The following is a 21,534-nucleotide window of genomic DNA, read 5'->3' as shown; positions in this document are numbered from 1 at the left end:
TTCTACCGGCGCCGGCCAGTTACATCACGCGCAGACGCCGCGAGCTGACGTAATCCCCGAGCGCCCGTTCTTGAGCGTGCGCAGTAGGTGCGGTCTCCTTCCCAGTGGTGATGAGCCCGCGCCCCTCTCCGCGCAGCTGGCCCGACCTGCTGCGTTCTGGGGTTTTCCTCCAGACCGACAAGGCGATTCTGGACCTTTGATGGGAGCCCGGTACCTACTTGGTGCTGGTTCGAGTTAGTGCCAGCGCCCGGGATGGGGCCGCGGGTGTGGGTGTCGCCTTCGGTGTCGCCATAGATTCGAAGGTACTCCCCCTCCCACAGTGGAAATCAAGCCAAAGACGCCTTAAACTCGACGTCTTCAAACTGGAAGTGATGTTTTAAGTATGAACCGCTATTTCCCAGTGTCCCAAGATGCCTTAAAGTCTCGTCGGATGCCATCATGAAGCCCGAAGTCGGAAATGGCGTGGTCCCTCCTAGGTTGTCTGTGGCTCCTCTGAGGCAGGTCCTCCACGTCCCAAGACCTACCAGACTAAAAAGATGGTCCTCGACACGTGGGTGCTGACCTCACTATGGTGAAGGATAACCACAGTCATACTCACATAGAGAAAGGCAGGGAGTGGAAACGCAGAATCTCTGTCCAAAGCAATTCTGGAAGACCAGGGAAGAGTTTTCAGGCCCCACAGCAGTAGTGTACTCCTTGGCAGTATTAGGTTGTGGTAGGGACTTTCTCAGAACAAAGAAGATATACACCCTCGGTATCAATGTGCACCCTCCACAAGCTCGATTCACAATAGCTAAACTATGGAACCAACCTAGGGGCCCTTCAACAGATGAAGAAATTGTGGTGTATATACACATTGGAATTTTCCTCACCCATAAAGAAGAATGAAATTATGGCATTTGCCAGTAAATGGGTAGAACTGGAGAATATTATGCTAAACCGAAATAAGCCAGTCCTGAAGAACCAAAGACTGAACATTGTCTCTGATATGCAGATAATAATTCATAATAATAGGGGTTGGCTAGGGACAAATAGAAGCACTTAGGATTAGACAGAGGGGGGGAGTATGAGGGTAGGAATGAGTAGAATTAATCATACCCTATATGCATATGTGATTGCACTATCTGAGTAACTCTACATCATACATTTCATTTCATCAAGAATGAAAAGTTATACTACATTCATGTATGAAAAAATTTTTTAAAAGAAACACTGTTGCGTAGAAATAGAATGCCAGCCAGACTGTGTATGACCTTATATGGGAGACAAAGAGCTGGCAAGTAAAAGAGGAACTAACAAGAGTCCTCAGCTTTTGGATACAAATCCGCTGGCACTAATAAACACTGCTTCCTGCTGAACACCCAGTGCCCTGTCCTGTCTCGGAGAATCCCACAAGGTAGCTACTCAACCATGAGTGGGTGAGCAAGTAAGGACAATAAGAGACCACTGAGAGCCACAGGGAGCCTTATCTGACAGATAAGCACCTATGGGGGTCCTTGTATGTTAAAACCTATGCCTGCCTTACTTAAGAAACATTACCATTTCTGGACCATGTCATCATTATCTCTTGTAACCAAGTCTCCAGAACCCTGCCTTATCACTCTCCAATTGCCCTATTAGCCAAAACATCAAGACCCTCATAATGCCTGATCTATTCAAAGGTAATGAGTAGGTTAAGGGGGTAGGAACTTTAGGCAAAAACAGGAATATTCAGTTTCCATAAAAACTTCTGCACTATGAGCACCACACCATGATCTGTTGGATTTTGCTGTCAGTCAGAAGGTGGGGTTGGGTGGGACTCTGAAAATTTCCCTGGGCTCCCAATAAAAGTAGAGGGTAGGAGAGGCATGCAGCCCCTCACCCCTCTGAGAGCACTCACTCTCTCCCTTGAGAGTGTCCTCCTTTCCCAACCCTTCTACTCTGAGCCTCGTGTGAAATCTTTTTGACTTGATGACAAGAGTCAGGGTTTGCACTGCTTCAGTTTCCCAGAAGCCCAGCCCTGTCCCAGTGGGACCAGAAATCTGCCCCAAGATACACCTTAGCATGCTTCTTTCTTCTGCCCTCTTGGGTGTCCCTTCTTTCCCAGCTTATGATTGTTACCGGTTCTCTGAGATTTGCACACTTCCTTCACACTCAGCATGTGAAGTGTGTCAATATTCTGAACAGACAATAGGGATGAAATTCTTTTCACATCTTTTGGTGACGGTGCCTATGTTAACTAATACTTGCACTTAAATTGGTTTTCACCCATCTTAAAAACATACATTATATACATTCAAACATGAACAAAAATTTTCTCATAAAATTAACCTGAATAAAATGCTAGATGTATGAAAATTAAAGAGAAAACTTTGTTTTATTTGATTATCATTGTGGATTCATGGCTTTGTCACAGCCTAAAGTGCCTTAATGAACTGTCACTATTATCTCTTCAAGCTCAGGCAGTGGAAGCTCCTTGTGGCTGTCTCCTGAGTCCCACTAACATCCATCTTTTGAAGGATCCCTGCTCCCAGGCAGCAAGAACCCCAAGCTCACCTTGATTTCCTGTTCTACCAACCAAGATAACAGTAATTTTCCAAAGACAGCTGAATTAAAGCCTAAAGTCTAGGAACTGCTCTGCACTCCTGGATATCACTGCTCATAGGACAGGGGTGAAGAGTGCAAAAAGAGATTGTTTCTGAAAGGCTCAGAGCCACTTCAGGAGTTCCGTTTTACTTTCACCATTATGTTGCGACATACTTGCTGAAATTGTTAGTCCTCGATCCACATTGTAATTCCTTTTTAAATTTTTTTTTTCTTATATCATGTTAGAATTTGAACATCTGTGACCACTCCAAAATTCCTGTTGGAAATGGCCCCCAGTGCAGCAGTACGAACTCATCCAGGAGATGACTAGGCCATGAGGGCTCTGCTCCTTGAACAGGTTGGTGCCTTACCAAGGGGCCTTGGGGGCAGGTCTGTCCCTTCTATCATGTGGGGACACTCAGTCCATCCCCTCCAGAGGATGCGGCACTCAAAGCGCAGCACTGGAAACAGAGAGCAGCCCTCTCCAGACACAGAAGTCATGAGGGGCTCATCTTGGTCTTCCCAACTGCAGAACGGGGGAAGTACGTTTTCATGATGATAAGTGAGCCCGCCGTCTGTATTTTATCATGTCAGCTCACATGATCTATGACCCGCTGTGGGGTCGCTCTCTTCCTCCAACCTCACTGAGCTGTTATACATCAGATAAAATCTTTTACCCGGGTGAGTCATTCCAGTGATTTCTAGTACCTTCAGAGTTGTGCTTCCATCACTCCTGCCAATTTCAAAACATTTGTGTCACCCCCAAAGCAACCCTAAGTAGTGACTCTAATCCTCCCCACCCTCTCCAGCCCCTGGCAACCACTCACCTCTTTTCTGTCCTACAGACCTCGCTATTCCAGGCATTTCATCAGACATGGGGTGAATTTTGTGATGACCTCCTTCACCAAGTTTGATATTTTCAAGGTCTCACAAGGCACTTCACTCTGTGTGGCTAAATCATAATCCATTGAGTGGGAATCAAACATTGTTAGTTCATCAATGGGTACGTATCTTTGGTATTTCCACTTTGGGGCTATTTTGAATAGTGCTGTTACAAACATTCCTCTAGGGAGACAAGTGCAGGGTCTATGGTAACTCTGTTTAACTTCTTGTGGGGTTGAACCCGAGGTTCTTTACTACTAACCCACACCCCAGCCCTTTTTATTTTATATTTTCAGACAGGGCTTCACTAAGCTGCTGAGGGTCTCACTAAGTTGCCCAGGCTGGCCTTGATCTTGCAGTTCTTTTGCCTTATCTTCCTGAGCAGCTGGTATTACAGGCATGCATCACTGGGCCCAGATGTGTTTGAAGTTTAGAGGAACTGACAGACTTTTCCAAAGTTTCTACACACTTTACATTCTCAGCAGCACTATTTAAGGGTTCAAGTTTCCCACTCCCTCACCCACACTTGCTATTAACTGTTTTTGTGGTTAGTCAGCTTTTTGTTGCTATGACAAATACCTAAGAAAAACAATGTTGTGGAGGGAAGATTTATTTTGGCTTATGATTTTGGAGTTCTCAGTCCATGGTTGGCTGACTCCATTCCTTTGGATCTGAAGTGAGGCAGAACATCATGGTGAAAGGGCATGGCATTTTAGGCCACCCAATTTGGGGTACTTTGTTATGGCAACCCAATCTGACTCATACAACTTACATTTTCATATGCTAAAACCAAATCCCCAAGGTGAAGGTATTAAGAAGTGGGACCATTGGGAAATGAGGGAGCCCTCAGGAATGGGATTATGATGGTGTTAGTCGGTCTTCTTTCACTGTCTCCAGAATGCCACTAGGCTATTTTCTTGGTTGATTTGTCTTTCTTCTTACTTAGGAAACCAACTTAGAGGAGGAAAAGTTTCCTCTGATACATGGTTTCAGAAGTTCAGCCCTTGGTCAGCTGAATCCAATGCTCTGGGCCCAAGTGAGGTGGAACATCATGCAGAAGGGCTGAAAAGGAGAGCTGTCCTCCTTATGGTGGCCCACAAGTAGAGACAGGGGAAGGGGTCACAGGGAAAATGCTCCCTTCCAGGGCATACTTCCTCCAGCCTTGTCCCACCTGGCTACAGTTATCACTCAGCCAGTCAATTCAAACTAGGCTGGACCAATTGGGTTACAGCTCTCACAATCCAGTCATTTCACCTCCAAACATTCCTGCATTAACACAGAAGCTTTGAGGGGACACCTCACACGCAAACCACAATATTCTACCCTTGGTCCCCCAAAACGCACATTTATCTCACCATGAAAAAATGCATGTAGTCCCATCTCCAAGAGTTCCCATGGTCATAACAGTTCCAGAATGCCCCAAAGCCCAAGCACAAAGTCTCCTCTGAGACTCACGTGAGCTCCTATAAAACTCAAAAGCAAGTTACATGTATCTAAACCACATCTTAAGCAATAAACACCCAACAGACCACAGCCCTGAGGGCCCCTCTATTTGGATCTCTCTCCATTCCCCCACAGGGAGCCACTAGGCTATTTTCTTGGTTGATTTGTCTTTCTTCTTTCTTAGGAAACCATGTGTTCTGGATACTAATTTCATATTGATTAATAGTTCCCAGTACATGATTTGTCTTTTCAGTTTTTATAGTGCCTTGTGCAGACATTTTGATTTTAACTTCAATAGACATTTTAATTGCTATCATAGTTTGGACTTTTTATGTCCATAATCAATTGCTGTTTTGTTTTAGAACTTTAATTTAGCTAGAAATAATTTTTATGTAAAAAGTATAAGGAAGGAGTTATGTTTTCCATTTTCTTTTCTTTCTTTCTTTTTTCTTTTTTTTAGTATTGGGGATTGAGCCAAGTACTTTACCACTGAGCCACATCCCCAGCCCTTTTTATTTTTTATTTTGAGACAGGGTCTTACTAAGTTGCTTAAGGCCTCATTAAATTGCTGAGGATGGCCTCAAACTTGTGATCCTCCTGCTTCAACCTCCTGAGTTGCTGGGATCACAAGTGTGTATCACCACCTGGCCTTTCCATTTTCATCATCACTTATATCAACACAACTGATGGAATGGTGCAGCCTTTCCTGAATGATCCACGGTGATCATTTTGGATCCATGACCTCCCATCTCTCTTAGAGCCACGACTGTTGACTAAAGAAATACCAGAAACACGTGGGCAATGAAGAATTAAGAAAAACACAAACAGACACACATAGGGAGAAAAAGCTGGGTCCCAGTGGGAAAGCTATGCCTTGGAGAGCCTTGGCTGACCTGAAGCTACTTCAGAAAGTCTATATTGTATAGGTTTCATGATCAAAGGTAAAGTTCTGAAGGACTCGAGTCTGGCGAGACGTTAGGGCCATCTTGTTTGCCCAGAATTCACTATCCCTGGGTGCTGAACTTAAGGCCTCAACTAATAACAGCTCTGTACTTGGCCACAGAGACTTCTCAGGGCAATGTTACCATAGCAACTGGGGCATCTGGAGTTGCACCTATGCACAGGCAGCTCCCAGTGCAAACACAGCCACGAGAGAGTCAGAGGATCTGATTCAAATCACCACTCTCCACAACGTGAGGTTTCCACATGGGTCCCCCTGGACCCTGCTGGGTTCCACTGTCAGACAGTGCATCCCTGAATCACTGGCACCTGACCTAACCACAAGAGCAGCATATTGAGTTTGGTATCTACTGAGACAAGGCTTCTCACTCCCCACGTCATCACTGCCCTCACTATTCATGGCCTTTTTCCTTCCACATAAATATTATAATTAGATTGTAAAATTCCCCCAAAGAAACCCTGTGGGATATTGATCAGAGTGTAATTGAATGCTAGATTGTTTTGAGGAAACTCCAATGTCCACCATACTCCAAAGTACCTTGGCTCTTCATTTATTAATAAGGTCCTTCTCATGTCTCTCAAGAAAATTTGTCATGTTTTCACTTAAAGTGTATGTGCAAAACTTCAAAATTTATTTTCAGCAAAAAATGTGGGGTTTACTAATGTATTGGAATCCTTTTAAAATTCTGGGGGTTTTTTGTTTGTTTGTTTTTTTGAGTTGGGCACAGTGGCATACACCTGTGATCCCAGCTACTCAGGAGGGAAGTGGATCAAAATTATGAAGACAATTTTGGCAAATAACAAAAAGGCTTTTTTAAAATGAAATTTTAAAAATTTAAAAAGTGGGGGACATGGCTCAATGGTAGAGTAGTTGGCTAGCATGCCTGAGGCCCTGGACTCAATTCCCAGTACTGAAAAAAAAAAAAAAAACACCAACTCTCTGTCTTCTCTGCTTCTCACCTCCTCCACCACAGGGTGCCATGTGGTGTGCACATTCCCACCAAGACTGAAAGAACAATCAAGGCTTGCCGTCAGAGAAAATGCCCGTTTATTGAGGAACAGCTCTGCATATTTATGGAGCCGGGGTGGTTTGACAGTTGGCAGGGGTGCTTTTTTATTGGTGGGTAAGGATCAGGTGAGCCAGCGGGGCTAGTCTGATTGATGGGTAAGGATCATGTGAGCCAGCAGGGCTCACCATTGGACGGCAGGATCATGTGAGCCAGCAGGGCTCACCATTGGATAGCTCTTCTTGGGGGATGGGGAAGTTAGTCTTTGGAGCCAGGGTGACTCCCAACACTCCCCCCTCTTTGTTATTAAATGAGAGTGGACGTTGACTCATTCTGGCTGCTTCCTGCTGTGATGGGGCGGCGTGGGAGAATCAGAAAGAAGGGAAGTAAGGAGCCCCCACAGGAGGGCAGAGAGGACTGGTATAACTTCAGGAACCAGATCAACGAAGGTTCCTTGCCATCACAGATCCATGGTGATGTCAGTCCATTCAGCATAGGTCTCAACTGGAGGTATCATCAGTAGCCAGGAGTTGGTAATTCCTGAGGAGAAGCTGATAAAAACTTGATTAGAAATTTTTTACCCACCTGAGTCTGAACAAACTTTATGATAAAGGGAAGGAACAGGCACAGGGAGTTTTTATAGCCCAAATCTAATGGGGTCTCTGGGTCTGTAAGCTGCCTTGTTGGCACAAGGGGGGTTAAGTGTTCAGCCTTGAGCGGGGGCTTGGGCATTTGGGCTTGAAGCAAACAGGTGATAAAGAACCAGACAGAGGGTTTAAGAAGCCAGGTCATCCTGCAGCTAACTTTGTTTGGCATGACCTGCAGACCAGCCTGTCCTGCACCTAACACCCTCAATTCCACTCTTCATTCCTAGTCCAATCTAGCTCCCTCTCCTCTCTATTAAGGCTGCTCTTCAAACTTTCTCCTAACTGGGTGTACCAGCTTGCTTCTCTCTTTGCCTTTTTTGAAGGCGGCCAAGGGAGGACGGTGGCCCATTGTTACCATATTTCCCTTTGAGAGCAGTCAAATCTCTCCAGGTTTTATGTGAAACACCTCAACTTTAAATACTGATACTTGAAATTCTTACGAAACTGGGAAGGTAAACAAAACACACGTTTCTCCTTAGGCCCAGAAGGCAACAGGTAAAGTGCTCTCTTATGATCACACTTATTCAGGGGTCACCATGCTCTGGACACCTAAGTGGTTTGTCAGAAGGACAACACACAACGGTCCCACTACCGGCCAGATTCAAGCAAGTGTGTGGCTTAAGGGGGCCCTTAGGGTCACTTGCCTTGAATCTTCAGACATAGGGCGAAGAGAGGACCCAAGAGGGGCCAGAAATGAGGGGGAGCATTGACAAGAGTATTCAATGACAGGTGACGATCCTTGGCTCTTCTGATGAAGTTGTAGGAGTGCCAGGATAAAGCCTAGAAATGTGAATCCATGGAGTAAGTTGGTTATTAGACAGCTTGAGTTTGGCCACCAAGGGAGTGCACATAATCACCTGAGCAGGACCCTCCCATTTTGGTTTTAAAGGGGGCTTTTCCCCCGGTGGACAATAATAAACAAGTTGACCAGGTGTTAAGGAGGTAGGGTTTTGAGAGAGACTGGGGTCAGGAGGGAGCCAGTCTTGATAGCGCCAGAGTTCAGAGTGTAGATGGAAGAGGAGGGGCAGGGCATCTGTAGGCAATCTGGGAAGAACGAGGGGACATATGACTTCAAAAGGTGAGAGATTAGAAGGCTTCTTTGGCAAGGCCTTAATGCGCAATAAAGCCAAAGGGAGCACCTTTACCCAGTCCAGGCTTAATTCCATGGTGAGCTTGGTGAGGGTCTCTTTAAGGGACCGATTGGTCCTTTCAACCTTTCTGGAAGCCTGGGGGCGGTAAGGGCAATGGAAATGCCAAGGAGTGATAGCACGTGAGCCAGTCCCTGAGTTATCTGTGAGGTGAATTCTGGGCCATTGTCTGATTGGATAGAAGTGGACATCCCGAAATGGGAGATTTATGTGAGTAAGCAATAGATCAACTACCGTAGAGGGCTGTTTGTTAGAAGTGAGAAAGGCTTCAACCCATCCTGAAAAAGTATCTACCAATACAAGAAGATATTTTATGTTTTTTACACAGGGCATGTTGGTGAAATCAATTTGCCAGTCTGCAGCTGGGGTATGACCGCGGGCCTTATGAGAAGGGAAAGGTTTAGGTTTTAATGGAGTATTGGTATTGGTTCTCTGGCAGATATGACAAGCGGAAGTGATCTGTCGTAAGAGGGTCTTATCCCACGGGGAAAGGGTGAAAAGGAAGTGAAGGAAAGTAGTGAGACTTGCCGCAGTCTGGGCACAATTCAGGAGCCACTTGTCAAAAGAAATGAACTTTATTTTTAGAACACACACACCGCACCACACAGCTCTTCAGGAATTCCCTCAGAGCCCAACTGCCACCACCGGCTTCCCCAAGCCTCTCCACCTCCCCCACTCCTCCTGCTCTTGAGGCCAATTGGCTGGGTCACGTGGGGGGAGCCAAAAAAAGTCCCCCAATGAGCAGCTCTGTGGTCTGAAAGGGCGGGGAAACAGCCCAAAGAGCATCACCACAGAGGAGCCAATCAGTTGGCAGCTAGAAGTTTGCTGGGGCCGCTGTGAGCCAATCATCAGCTGGCAGCTGAAGTTTGCTGGGGTGGCTGTGAGCCAATCATCAGCTGGCAGCTGGAAGTTTGCTGGCAGCTGGAAGTTTACTGGGGCCCCTTCGGCTGTGGCTCTCAACATCTCCCCCTCTCTGTTTAAACAACAAGCATGTGGCTTAGGGACCGTGCCTGCCTTAGGTTGTCCAATACTACATATGGTCCTTACCCGTCATCAGATGAGCTGACCTCAAGTCATTAGCCCCCTGTCTTAGGTTGGTACCATTGCAATTAGATCTTACCCGTCATTGACTACCGGCCCAGCATACAGCCACACCTGTGGATAGGTCTTTGTACCAGCAGGGGGTGAGGTTTTTTGCCTCACCTCTGTTGACCCCCAAATTTTAACTGAACAACCATCACAAGCAGAAGGGAGGAAGATACACCAAGCCAATTGACGGCTCCTTTTGGAAAAATTGTACCACCGATGACACCATCAGCAAAAATACCCCAACACTACCACAAGTCGCTGCACCAACAGATAGTTCACAATGCATACAAGTGAGTTCCTAATGCATACAAGTGATACATAGTCCAGGCAAGTTCTGCAAGAAGTTCAGTGATAGCTATTGCAGAAGCTGTAGATTGGTTTTATCTTTGTCTTCACTGGCACTGGGATGAAGATATGAACTCTGGCAATAATGGCTAAAGAAAAAATTATGTAACATTCCAGAAGGCACTAAAAGAAAACAATTTTCTTAACAATTTACATTATCTTGAACAGAATTATTAAATACAATGAAAAGGAAAGGTGAAAGTAAACAAACAGATGTGTTAACCTCCTTTTTTGTTCACATATTAAAACAATCCTCAACAGCTGTTTACCCAATTTAAATTAAACCATTTAAATCATGTGAATAAAAAAAAATATTTGGATCCATTTTTTCATGAGTGACTTGAGTTGATCTACTCGTATTTGAATTTTTGGTGGACGGACCGTGGTTGAGGATAATAGAACTCCTAAATAATTAATTGGAAAATTTAATTGTACTTTATCTATTGCTATCTCTAGATTATAATTTTTTAAAAAGTTTGTAAGTGTGGCATAACATTCTAGCAATGTGTTTTTATCTTTGTGTGCTAACAATACATCATCCATATAGTGAAATATTTGTAGTTCAGGATTTTGATTTCTAAGTGGCTGGATTGCTTTGTTAACATAAATTTGACACATAGTTGGGCTGTTAGCCATCTCTTGAGGGAGTACTTTCCATTCATATCTCTGATAAGGACCTTCATGATTCAGTGCAGGGATAGTAAATGCAAAACTTGGACAATCCTCAGGATGAATTGGAATTGAAAAAAAGCAATCTTTATTATCTATAGCTAAAACCTACCAGGTTTTTGGCAAAGCAGACAATTGGGGAATCCCCGATCGAGCAGGTCCCATAATAACCATCTCATTATTAATGGCTCTTAAATCTTGCAATAATCTCCATTTACCAGATTTCTTTTTGATGACAAAAACGGGAGTATTATGGGGGAGATACAGAAGATTGTATATGTCCCTCCGCTAATTGTTGTTTGACCAGGTCATGGGCTACTTGTATCTTTTCTTTAGTCAGGGGCCACTGAGGAATCCATACTGGTCTTTCTGATTTCCAAGTAATTTTGATTGCCTCAGTGACCCCTTCTGAAAACCCAATCCATGTCTATTTATTCCTTTATCTATTTGAATTGGTGCTGCTATACCTTGTTCTTGTTTTTCTAATCTTTTTCCTTTCCTAAAACCTTGTCTAGCCCTAGTAGTGGGCACATTAGGATTGATGTTATTTGTTAATGTCAAACCTAATTGATCTAGGACATCTCGTCCCCATAAATTTACGGGAAGATGATCCAATACATATGGCTGTATAGTTCCTTCACATCCTTCAGGATCCTTCTAATCTAATACCATTGCACTTCTATGGGGACTAGTCACCACTCCTAGGCCTCGAAGCGTTTGAGTGGCTTGTTGTAATGGCCAATGTTTTGGCCATTCTTGACAAGAGATGATGCTAAGGTCTGCACCTGTATCCAGTAGCCCATTAAATTCATGTCCTTGAATATTTAGTTTTAGCATGGGGCAAGAATCTAAATTTAAAGAAAGCATAGCCCAATCTGCACCTGTAGAGCCTAATCCCTTGGAACCTCTTTCTACAGTACGACTGGAAAATTTATCATGCAGGCTGGGTATTATTAGTAACTGTGCTATTCTATCTCCTGGTGAAATTACTGATATACCTCTTGGAGAACTGGCTATAATTTTTATTTCACCTTCATAATCGGATCAATTACCCTAGGACTTATCATAAGTCCTTTTAGAGTAGAAGAACTGCGTCCCAATAATAAGCCTACTGTTCCTTGGGGAAGAGGTCCTTTTACCCCTGTGGGAATGATTTGAACTCCCATCTCTGGAGTTAGTACTGCTCTGGCGGAGGCGCATATGTCCAACCCTGCGCTCCCTCTGGTTTGTCTGATGAGGGATCTAATGGACAGTGTGTCCTGGGCACTAACCTGATGGGGTTGCTGGGTTCCTCCAGTGCTCCATATATTTGTGGTCTTGGGCCCCGGAGCATTGGGCCCCCCTGTCCATTTTTTGGCAATGGAGCCCAATGCCTTTCTCCACGATATCGTGGATAGACACCTGGTCCTTGTTTTTTTTTTTTTTTTTTTTTTTTTTTTTTTTTTTTTTTTGATAACGGAGAACCCTCTATGGTAGTTTGAGAACGGCATTCATTAGCCCAGTGTCTCCCTCTACGGCATCGTGGGCAAATACCCGGTATTCAACTCCTTTGATACCTAGTTTTGTTAAACCGTCCTCCTATGGGGCAATTCCTTTTAAAATGTCCTGTTTGTTCACAATTGTAGCATGTTTTTGGCCTGGCATCTAAAGCCTATTGTACTGCAGCTGCCAAGGCTTGCCCCTGTTCATTAATGTCTCTACATAATTTAATATATGTGTTTAAATCTTCATGTTTCCATGGTCTAATGACTTCTCTGCACCAACAATTCGCTTGGTCATAAGCCAGTTGTATTAATGGCATTGCTTGTTCTGTATTCTCAAAAACTCTGGTAGCTGTTTGAATAAGCCTATCTACAAATTCAGCGTAAGGTTCATTAGCTCCTTGTATTACCTTAGATAATTGACCTTGTAAACCTCCATGTCCTTGTAAAGTTTTCCATGCTCTAACCGCATCTACAGCAATTTGTGCGTATATGCCAGGATCATATGCAATTTGTTGCTGCTGATCCTCATAAGGTCCCTCTCCTAACAACATATCTAGATTTCTTTGAGGGTAACCGGCTGCTGCATTTTGCCTAGCCGTCTCCTTGCAAAATTCCTCATTGGCAACCTTCCATAACAGGTATTGTCCTCCATTTAGCACAGCTTTACACATATTAGCCCAATCTGCTGGCGTCATGTTCAAGTTGGTAATGGATTCGACCATGCTTACAGTGAAGGGTGCTTGGGGACCATAGGTTGTTACAGCCTCTTTTAGCTGCTTCACTGTTTTGAAATCTAAAGCACAGTGAATTCATTGCCCTCCTGCCTCAAATACAGGGCATGTTAATTTTTGAGGTCCTGTCTCAGGATCCCATCTATGAACTACGGGGGTTGGGGGCCCCCCAGCATATGTTGTCTCTATAGGTGGCGCTGTTGGTTGGACACTTCCGCCCTCTGGTGGTAGAAAGGTGTTAGTAGCAGTCTCCTGTTGTAACTTTCCCCCTGATGGCTTTTTCTGCTCTAAACTTTCTTTCTCTGTCTGACTAGCTCGAGAGACCTTCTCTTTTACTTGAATATTTCTACTATAACTATAATACAACCCAACAAGATAACGCCAAACAAAACTGAAACAGAGTGAAACAAAATTGGAACAACAGAAAATCATTATGGCCTTTCTATCCTCCTGAAATGTGCATCCGTCCTTTCTCCCTATCTGTTCCTCAGACGTAAATAGTTTTTCCTCAGATGTGAGCGGTTTTTCTTCCGTCTCACTCTAGGGACAGGCAACTTAAAACAAAAGTGAAGCAAAATAAAAGAGGAATCTTAAAATGGCTACCCATCCTCTCGCCCTGCCCTCAGGGGCGAGCAGTTTACCTTATCACTTACCCTCAGTCGTTCCCCGTGGGAGCCACCAAATGCCGCAGTCTGGCTGGGCACAATTCAGGAGCCACTTGTCAAAAGAAACGAACTTTATTTTTAGAACCACACACACCGCACCACACAGCTCCTCAGGAAAAACCCTCAGAACCCAACTGCCACCACCGGCTTCCCACAAGCCTCTCCACCTCCCCCACTCCTCCTGCTCTTGAGGACGATTGGCTGGGTCACGTGGGCGGAGCCAAAAAAGTCCCCCAATGAGCAGCTCCGTGGTCTGAAAGGGCAGGGAAACAGCCCAATGAGCATCACCGCAGAGGAGCCAATCAGTTGGCAGCTAGAAAGTTTGCTGGAGCCGCTGTGAGCCAATCATCAGCTGGCAGCTGGAAGTTTGCTGGGGCTCCTTCGGCTGTGGCTCTCAACAGAGGTCACCTCTGGAACCATCCCTAAAAACAGGGGCAGGTGCAGCACATTCCAATCAGGACAGGGGACAGAGTGACTGGAGTCTACCTTACAGGAAATGCGACTCAGGCAAGAGAGGAAAGGAAACCAGGCGGTGACTTGAGGGTGTTCAAGGAAGAAGTACAACAAGGTGTCAGTCTGTCCTTTGTGTATTCATAGGAAGTTGTCATCCCACCTCGTTGAACTGGGGGAGCAAACCAGATGTTCTCCTCTAGTCTTTTTATTCACATAAGGGGGTGGTGACGTCTCCATTTTCCTTTATGATTGAATCTTGGTTTCTTTTCAGTTCAGCTACAAGTTTGTCAATTCTATTGCTCTTTTCAAAGAACCAACTTTGCTTTCACTGATTCTCTTATTGGTTTCTCTGTTCTCTATTTATCTGGCCCCTAGTCACTTCTGTAATACTAGTGTTTAGTGGGGTGATCTTTAAAGGGTTATTCTGCTATCTTTGGAGTTAGTTTTCTGTTTTTACAGTTTCTTACTGTGTGAAATCACTGATTTGTTATTTATATTTTTATTTATTTTTTACCATTTACAAATATTTTTATTTTTATTATTTTTTTAAAAGATTTTGTAGTTGTAGATGGACAAATGCCCCCCTTTTCTTTAATGAGTGCTGAGGAGTGAACCCAGTCGCTCTGCCGCTGAGCCCAGCCCCAGCCCCACAGATGTTTTTATTTCATTTGTTCTCTTGAGTCCCCTGACGGTGGGATTTCGGGTGTGTGGCACAGGCGTGGGGCGTACTTACTCTATGAGGACTGGGCAGTTTATTTCTCAGGTCTGCGTTCAGAGCCTTTCCCTTCACAGGGCTCCACGACACCTCCTAGGTTTGGGCTTGTGCTCCCTCCTGCTCATCCCAAGGCATCCCTTTCCCTCCGAGGTCCCTGTGACTCCTTCAGTGCTGTGGCCTGACTGACCGTTTTGGTGAATTCCGCTTTCTTCCCACTTCCATGTCACTGTGGTCACAGAGGACAGTCTGTGTGACTTCAGTCTCTTTACGTCATTGAGAGCAGCTTTGTGGCTGGCAGCTGGGTGGCTCTGGAGGATGGTGTCGCGCCCTCCGGGGAGAAGGCGTGTCCTGTGGCTGAGAGTGTCCCTGGTCTGTCGCTGCTTGCCTTAGGGGCCATCCAGCCTCCCCCTCCCTCTGGACGTGCATCTAGCTCTGGGAGTCAGTTTTTCAGTGAGGTTCAGTGCCTTATTGAAGTCTCCACTCTTATTGTAGGACTGGAACTGCCTGCTTCTTCAATCTGCCTGTTTCTTCATTATTTTGGGGTCCCATGTCAGGTGTGACATGCTTATGGTGGCTGTACCTCTGGGTGGGGCGGCATTTTGTGACATGCTGAGGTCCTCCTGCTGGTCAGTCTGTACCAGCTTGTGTATACCACCTGCTCCCTTCCAAGCTCCATCCCTGGCCACGGTCCCCGCAGGCCTCCACGTCCCCGGGTCACACCCTTGTGGCCTCTCAGCTGCTCTCCGTGGACACCAAGACTTCAGGCCCAGTCCCCAGGGCTGCCACTCCAGCAGCCTCATGCAGTAGCTGAGGAGTGTTGGAGAGCCAACAGTCTCCCTCCCCATTGTCTGGAGAATCCACTGGGGAAGCGTTGTCTGTGATGTCCTTTGTAGGATGTCTTCTAATCCTAGAGTCCACTCTTTAGTAGATTGGGACACTCTGATTTTTCTTTTGTGCTCACTGTGGACACCTGGGCCTGGTGTGCCAGCAGCACCATCCATCTGCAGACTCCCATCACCCCACGGCTCCCCCTGCCCTGTGCGGTCAGTTCACTCCCGACCCAGCCTCTTACCCCACTGATACTCACTTGATCCCTTTATCACCACCTTTTCCAAAATGCCAGATTCACGGAGTCACACAGAGTTTAAAATGTTACTCTTATGGTTTGGATGTGGGGGTCCCCCAAAGCTCCTTGTTAATGCAGAAATGTTCAGAGGTGGAGTGACTGGATCATGGGAGCTGTGGCCTGGTCAGTCCACCCTACTTTGAATGGACTGACCGGGTGGTAACCATAGGTAGGTGGGTGTGGCGGCAGGAGTGGCCACTGCCCTAGGAGTGTGTGTCCTCTGCAGCCTCCCCCCGCCCCCCCCCCGTTCCCGTGGTGCCAGGAGGGGCGCAGCCTCATCTACTGTCCCCTTTACCCTTGGTCCACTGCCTCACCTTGGGTACAAAGCAGTGGAGACCTCTGAATCCATGAGCCCCAGCAAACTTTTCCTCCTCTAAGTTGTTCAGCTATTTTGGTCACAGCTGAGACAGAGGCCAGATGGCAAATGACCTGAAAAGACCCCATGAAAGAAGAGCACAGATGGCGTCCAAAGAGGTGAAAATGGCTGGACACAGGAGCAAACACTGAGGTGCAGAACTGACCCCAGCGGCCAGCTCTGCACACCTGGGTCACCTAGTGACCGTTGCATCTGACCCAATCGGCCAGCTCTGCACACTTGGTCACCTAGTGACTGTGCGTCTGTGTGAAGAGCTTTGGAGGGGTGGGCTTTGGGGGCACATTGGAGCTAGTGCCTGCATCTGACCTTGCTTTTTGCTCAGGACAAATAATTGACCCCCTCATCCGTTGTTTGAGTGTTTTGGTTGAGTGCATTGAAATGTCTTTCCTCTTTTGCCTCCATTTGAATAGTCCCTTGGGCGGCCCCAACAACACGCCACAGGAGAGTGATTGAGACAGCAGAGATTCACGCTCGTGCAGTTCCAGAGACTAAGCCCTGAAGGCACAGTGACAGCAGGGACATGCTTCTCTGAGCTCTGAGGGAGAGCCTTTCCTTGCCTCTTGGAGCGTCTCGTGGCTCCCGGCAAACCCTGGCCCTTGGCCTGTGGCTGCTCCCTTCAGTCTATGCCCACGTCATGCCTCCTACCATGCGTCGGGGCTTCCTTCGACGTCCTCCTATAGAGACACTAACCATTGTAGTTACGGCTCTGACCCAATATGACTTCCTCTTTACCCACTGCATCTGCAAGGACCCTTCTTCCAAATAAGGTCACACTGTGAGGTCCTTGGTGGACCTGAATTTGGGGCAGCTGCCGTTCACCCACCATGTTCACCCACTTGCCGCTTGGTCATATTTTCTTCTGTCGTCTGTGTAGTTAACCCAGGAATCTGTGACGTTGGAACTCTAGGATCTGATCTTATAAACCAGCTCCAGGTGCACCGAGAACCTGTGACCCCATGGAGCTCTCCTCTGAATCTGTGACCTGTTCCCAAGTCCTTCATTTCTGTAAATGTTGACAGACTCATAGGACATTCACAGATTCACGTTCATTTGTACTCACCGGCATGTGCCTGCCTCTGTGGCCCCTTCTCTATCAGTTTCCTTGCTTATCATCATTTCCTTTCTACCTTAAAACTTCTTTAAGTATTTTCTCCAGCTTTGATGCTGCCGTCGGCATATGCTCTCGGTGTCCACCACCTGAGGCTGTCCTCATCTGTGAGCACCTTGTCAGCAGGTGTAGACCTCGGGCTTGTGGCCGACGTCAGGTGACAGAGGCACAATTCCAGTGTATTCTGGACTCCAACATGCCCACCGAGAAGTCATCTGTCAGTCTCATTGTTACTTCTTTAAAGTTACTTTGTCTCTCCTTCTCCCTGACCTCTTAGATTTCTCTGTCTTTACATTTCAGCACCAGCAGGGCCAGGGTGGTTGTATGTACCCTGCCTTGCTTAGGATTCTCAGTGTGTTTTTAATCTATGGTTAATAGCTTTCATCAATTAAAGTTCTGACAATACTTCACTACCTCTACGCACTCATCTCTCCTTGTAGGATTAAACCTATTTTTTCTACTGAGTCCTGTATGTTTGTTTCTCTATTTTTATCTTTTTTCTGTGGCTCCATTTTGATTTCTTCACCTCCCTTCATTCTCTGAACTTCTCTTTGACTTTGTCGAATATGGTATTAAACTCTCAATTTCTCAATGCAGTTATTATGTTCTTCATCCATAAACTCATGTGGGATTCCTTTATAGAATTCTGCCACTGAAATTCTCCATCTTTCCCCCATTGTCTTAAAAAAATCGTCACAGTTACTTTAAGCCCATGATTGACATTCAGATCTCTGGAGCATCTGTGGACCTGTGTGGTCTTCGTCTCTCCTCTTGGTCTTAAGACTTCTTTAAGTATTTTCTCCAGCTTTGATGCTGCTGTCAGCATGTTTGGTCTTTGTTTTTCCTCTTGGTTTGTTTGGTTTTCGTTTTTCCTCTTGGTCTGTTTGGCCTTTGTTTTTCCTCTTGGTCTGTTTGGCCTTTGTTTTTCCTCTTGGTCTGTTTGGCCTTTGTTTTTCCTCTTGGTCTGTTTGGTCTTTGTTTTTCCTCTTGGTCTGTTTGGTCTTTGTTTTTCCTCTTGGTCTGTTTGGTCTTTGTTTTTCCTCTTGGTCTGTTTGGTCTTTGTTTTTCCTCTTGGTCTGTTTTGTTTTCATTTTTCCTCTTGGTCTGTTTGGTTTTCGTTTTTCCTCTTGGTCTGTTTGGTCTTTGTTTTTCCTCTTGGTCTGTTTGGTTTTCGTTTTTCCTCTTGGTCTATTTGGTTTTCGATTTTCCTCTTGGTTCTTTGGTCAATTGATCTTGTCGTTTGTTAGGCCTGATACTTTTTGAATAAAAATAAGATGTTGTGAGTGAAAATGTGAAGGTCATTTTCTTCTTCATGAAGCCCCTGTCTCACAGTGGGCTGACCTTCACTCTGACACCTGTTGACTCCGGCAGAACACCTGAGTTCAGTCTGAGCTGGTTCAGGTGGGGCCGGTCTTACTTCTGCTTCTGCTAGGGAGCAGCCTCACTTAGACCCAGCGTTTGCCACAAAAGCCTGAGTGCCTGGCCAGAGTCCCTTCCCCTCTCAGCTTGTGAGCTGACTTGGCTTCACTTCATGTTGGTGGTCAGTCCCCAAGACCACTGAAATCTCTCTCCACTTTCCCAGCCTCTCGTCTGTGACCTGTGAACTGGCAAATGCCTCGGGAAGAAAATCCAAGAAAGTAGTGGTCCCTGCTATGTCCCCTGTGATGGGTGATGGGGACTTGGTCCCTCAGCCTCAGCTCCTGGTGCGTCCTCTGGCCCTCCAGTGGAGATTGCATTTGTTAACCAGGTTCCTCATTTTTCTCAGACAGATGGTCAGTCTGATAAGAGCCCACTCCCCCCATGAAGAAGCAGAACTCAACAGAGCATTTTATATGGTCTAAGGAGAAGTGTGAAACTGGGCCCACAGGGGGTTGGTAGGAAAAGCAGGTGCCCAGGACAGCTGGTGGCAGGGCAAATGGAGAGGCGGCCCAAGGAGGGCTAAGGCCAACGGGCAGTCCTGGCTCTGCAGGTTCAGAACCTGGACCCGCGGCCCAGGAGGCTGCCTGGTGCCCCAGCGGGGAGAGCACAGCCCACCATCCTGGCCTGAGGATGGAGGCCTGCTGCCCTCAGGCACAGGGACAGGATGGACAGGGCCACAGGGAGGAGGTAGGGAGAGGTGGAGGGATAAGGACCTGCGCAGGGCTCAGGGCAGGCTCAGGCTGTCCAGCTCCACACAGCCATGAGGCCCCGGGCAGGGCACCAGGCACCCTGGACTCTGGGTGCTCAGTACAAGTGCCAAGCATCCTGCAGGGTCCTGGGGAGGGGTGTGAACCTCAGGTGACACCTCTGTGCCCAGGCTTCCCTCCAAGGGAGACAAGGCCCTGAGGCTGCTGTCCCGTGGCTGGAGGGTGCCCCAGCAGCCCAGGGTGGCCCGGCTCCTCCCACACACAACACCCCAGCACTCACTGCTCCCGGAACCCACTCCCGCTCCAGGGGCCCCGACGCTGGCAGGACATTAACGAGCTGGACAGCCTCCCAGGTAAACAAGCATCCCCAATGACGGCCAGGAGCCGGCCCAGCAACCCGGAAGGAGAGGCTGTGGGCAGGGGACCAGAGGGACCGGGCAGGTATAAAAGCCAGAGCCCAGAGCTCCCCACACACACCCACACACTCACCGACCCACCCTCCTCCAGCACATCCACCATGGCCACCTCCACCATGTCCGTCTGCTCCAGCTCTTGCCCCGAGTCCTCCTGGCAGGTGGATGACTGCCCAGAGAGCTGCTGCGAGCCCCCCTGCTGCGCCCCCAGCTGCTGCCAGCCCAGCTGCTGCGCCCCAGCCCCCTGCCTGACCCTCCTCTGTACCCCAGTGAGCTGTGTGTCCAGCCCCTGCTGCCAATCAGTCTGCACCAGCTCCTGTACCCCCTCCTGCTGCCAGCAGTCTAGCTGCCAGTCTGATTGCTCCAGCTGTTCCCCCTGCCAGCCGTCCTGCTGTGTGTCCCTCTGCTGTAAGCCCGTGTGCTGCAAGCCTGTCTGCTGCAAGCCTGTGTGCTGTGTGCCCGTCTGCTCTGAGGCTTCCTCTTCCTGCTGCCAGCAGTCTACCTGTGAGCCCTCTTGCTGCTCCTCTTCCCCCTGCCAGCAGTCCTGCTGTGAGCCCTCTTGCTGCTCATCCTCCCCCTGCCAGCCGTCCTGCTGTGTGTCCCTCTGCTGCAAGCCCGTCTGCTGCAAGCCCGTGTGCTGTGTGCCCGTCTGCTCTGGAGCTTCCTCCTCCTGCTGCCAGCAGTCTAGCTGCCAGTCTGACTGCTGCAGCTCCTCCCCCTGCCAGCCGTCCTGCTGCGTGCCCGTCTGCTGCAAGCCCGTCTGCTGCTACAGACCCTCCTCCTGCGTGTCCCTGCTCTGCCGCCCCGTGTGCAGGCCCGCCTGCTGCGTGCCCGTCTCCTCCTGCTGTGCCTCCTCCTGCCAGCCCAGCTGCTGCCGCCCGGCCTCCTGCGTGTCCCTGCTCTGCCGCCCCACCTGCTCCCGCCCGGCCTGCTGTGGTGTCTCCTTGGGCCAGAGGTCCTGCTGCTGACCAGACGTGTCCCCAGGGCCAGTGGGCTCAGGCTCCTCCCCCTTGCTGGGCCATTCACCGTCCCCAGTCTGCTCCTGAGCTCCCCATTGGCTCTCTCATGTGTCCACTATGCTAAGCTGACTTCCCAGGAGCCCACCACCTTCAGTCCCCTGTGTGTCCCTCTAGTTCCTTGCTCTGGGTCACCTGCCTCATCTTCCATCTGCCAGCCCCTCTCAAGGCTCAATAAACTCACCCTGATCACGTGATTCTTCTTTCTCTCATGACTGTGGGGACACAGGGTGGGAGGGAGTAGGAGCATTCCTAGGAGTGAGTGGCTTGGCCTGGAGATCACAAGGGACAGCGGCTATGTCCCCCGGGTGCAGCTCTGGTGGGAGTCATGTCTCCAGAGGGGAAGTCTCTCCTGGGAGAGTCCCCAGCTCTGCAGGTTCTGTCCAGTACTGAGCACCCAGTGTCCAGCAAACAGGCTTGGGCCTAGGCCGGGAGCAGCACTGGGGGTGGGACTTCCCGGTCGGTCGGCATGGCCGGGAGGAGTGTCTGCTGCATCCTGCTGTGTCGAGCACACTGCAGACTTCTTAGGAGAGCGTCCCCCACAGTGGGGGTGACATTAACCCGCA

At 47.8% G+C, this 21,534-nt stretch overlaps 1 protein-coding gene across 1 annotated transcript; it reads left to right on the top strand.

Annotated features, from left to right (window-relative positions):
* Positions 1–20,056: 20,056 nt before the first annotated feature.
* Positions 20,057–21,026, top strand: LOC114082100 (keratin-associated protein 10-3-like). Its single transcript, XM_071615784.1, has 2 exons — positions 20,057–20,398; positions 20,567–21,026. Exons 1-2 carry the CDS (start codon positions 20,057–20,059, stop codon positions 20,918–20,920), a joined length of 696 nt encoding a protein of 231 aa, XP_071471885.1. The 3' UTR covers positions 20,921–21,026.
* Positions 21,027–21,534: the final 508 nt, after the last annotated feature.

The sequence above is a fragment of the Marmota flaviventris genome, chromosome 8, assembly GCF_047511675.1.
Source record: "Marmota flaviventris isolate mMarFla1 chromosome 8, mMarFla1.hap1, whole genome shotgun sequence".
Taxonomy (NCBI): Eukaryota; Metazoa; Chordata; class Mammalia; order Rodentia; family Sciuridae; genus Marmota; species Marmota flaviventris.
This window is presented reverse-complemented; position numbering and strand designations above follow the sequence as displayed.

Excerpts from the sequence above, each read along its gene's own strand:
- LOC114082100 (XM_071615784.1), top strand. The coding sequence starts at position 20,057 with ATGGCCACCTCCACCATGTCCGTCTGCTCCAGCTCTTGCCCCGAGTCC. Across the intron at positions 20,399-20,566 it reads AGCCTGTCTGCTGCAAGCCT|CCCGTCTGCTGCAAGCCCGT; the intron begins GTGTGCTGTGTG and ends CTCTGCTGCAAG.